General features: G+C 51.3%; 1 protein-coding gene across 1 annotated transcript in view; it reads right to left on the reverse strand.

Moving 5' to 3' along the window:
• Positions 1–894, reverse strand: part of IGSF10 (immunoglobulin superfamily, member 10) — a 12,843-nt gene extending 11,949 nt beyond the window's left edge. The window contains exons 1-2 of the mRNA XM_010143187.1: positions 758–894; positions 44–197 (exon numbers count right to left, since the gene is read on the reverse strand). Coding sequence (XP_010141489.1) covers positions 44–133 — 90 coding nt within the window. The 5' untranslated portion in view covers positions 134–197; positions 758–894. The remainder of the gene's footprint in view (positions 1–43; positions 198–757) is intronic.
• Positions 895–902: the final 8 nt, after the last annotated feature.

The following is a 902-nucleotide window of genomic DNA, read 5'->3' on the forward strand; positions in this document are numbered from 1 at the left end:
AGGACAGGACTGAGGGGAAAGTGGAATCCGGGTGGAAAACAACCCTCAAAAAATCTGAAGTTCTTACCTGTAATGAGTGTAAGTCGCTGAACACCTTGTCAGGGACTGTGCTGATCTCATTGCTGTGCAGCATCAGTAGCTCCAGTTTCTCCAGGCCAGAAAAATCTGTGTCTGTCAGTTTGATCAGGCTGTTGTAGCTGTAACGAAGATTTCAGCCCAGCCCGGGGCTTAGTCAGGCAGCTCGACTTCACAACCACAAAGAAACAACAAACCAAAGCAAAAAAAGAGCAGCTCTTTGGGAACTGCAGAACTGGTGGCTGAGGTGAAATTTAAAGTCATTCCCTCATGTCAGCACAAAATCTGGTAACTTTGCCAGGTTTCTGGAGACTCTGTTCACAGGGGACTGGGAAAGCACCTGCAGAAATGTGCGGGTGAGAACGCCAGGTTTGGACTTCGGCGTGGAAAAGGAAGGAGCTCCCAGAATGGCAGAGGTTAGTGGTACATTGATGCCTCTTCCCCAACCCTGCAGCATCGCACAGAGGTCCAGGAACATGAGAGAACCTCCTCTGCTGTCCAGAGAGAGTGAAGTTAAACCCCAGGGTCTGGGCTATGACCTTCCTCCTGCTCAAGAACATTAAGCTCTTGAGATTTATTTACTGTTTTGGTTAATTTTTAGCCCTAAATCTGAAAACTCTTAATTACTGCTTTGCAAAGCGTTGAAAGGTGAGGATGTTTAAAACCCTGACGTCGGACATACCCCAGGTTGATGCGCTCCACCTTCGCCGGGATGTGCGGTGGGACGGCTGCGAGGTACCGGAAGGTGCAGTGCACCTCGGTGGGCAGGTAGCAGGCGCAGAGCCGGGGGCAGGCGATGCTGCCAGGGAGGGCGGCCAGGCAGAGGG

Source organism: Buceros rhinoceros, unplaced genomic scaffold (assembly GCF_000710305.1).
Source record: "Buceros rhinoceros silvestris isolate BGI_N320 unplaced genomic scaffold, ASM71030v1 scaffold8199, whole genome shotgun sequence".
Lineage (NCBI taxonomy): Eukaryota > Metazoa > Chordata > Aves > Bucerotiformes > Bucerotidae > Buceros > Buceros rhinoceros.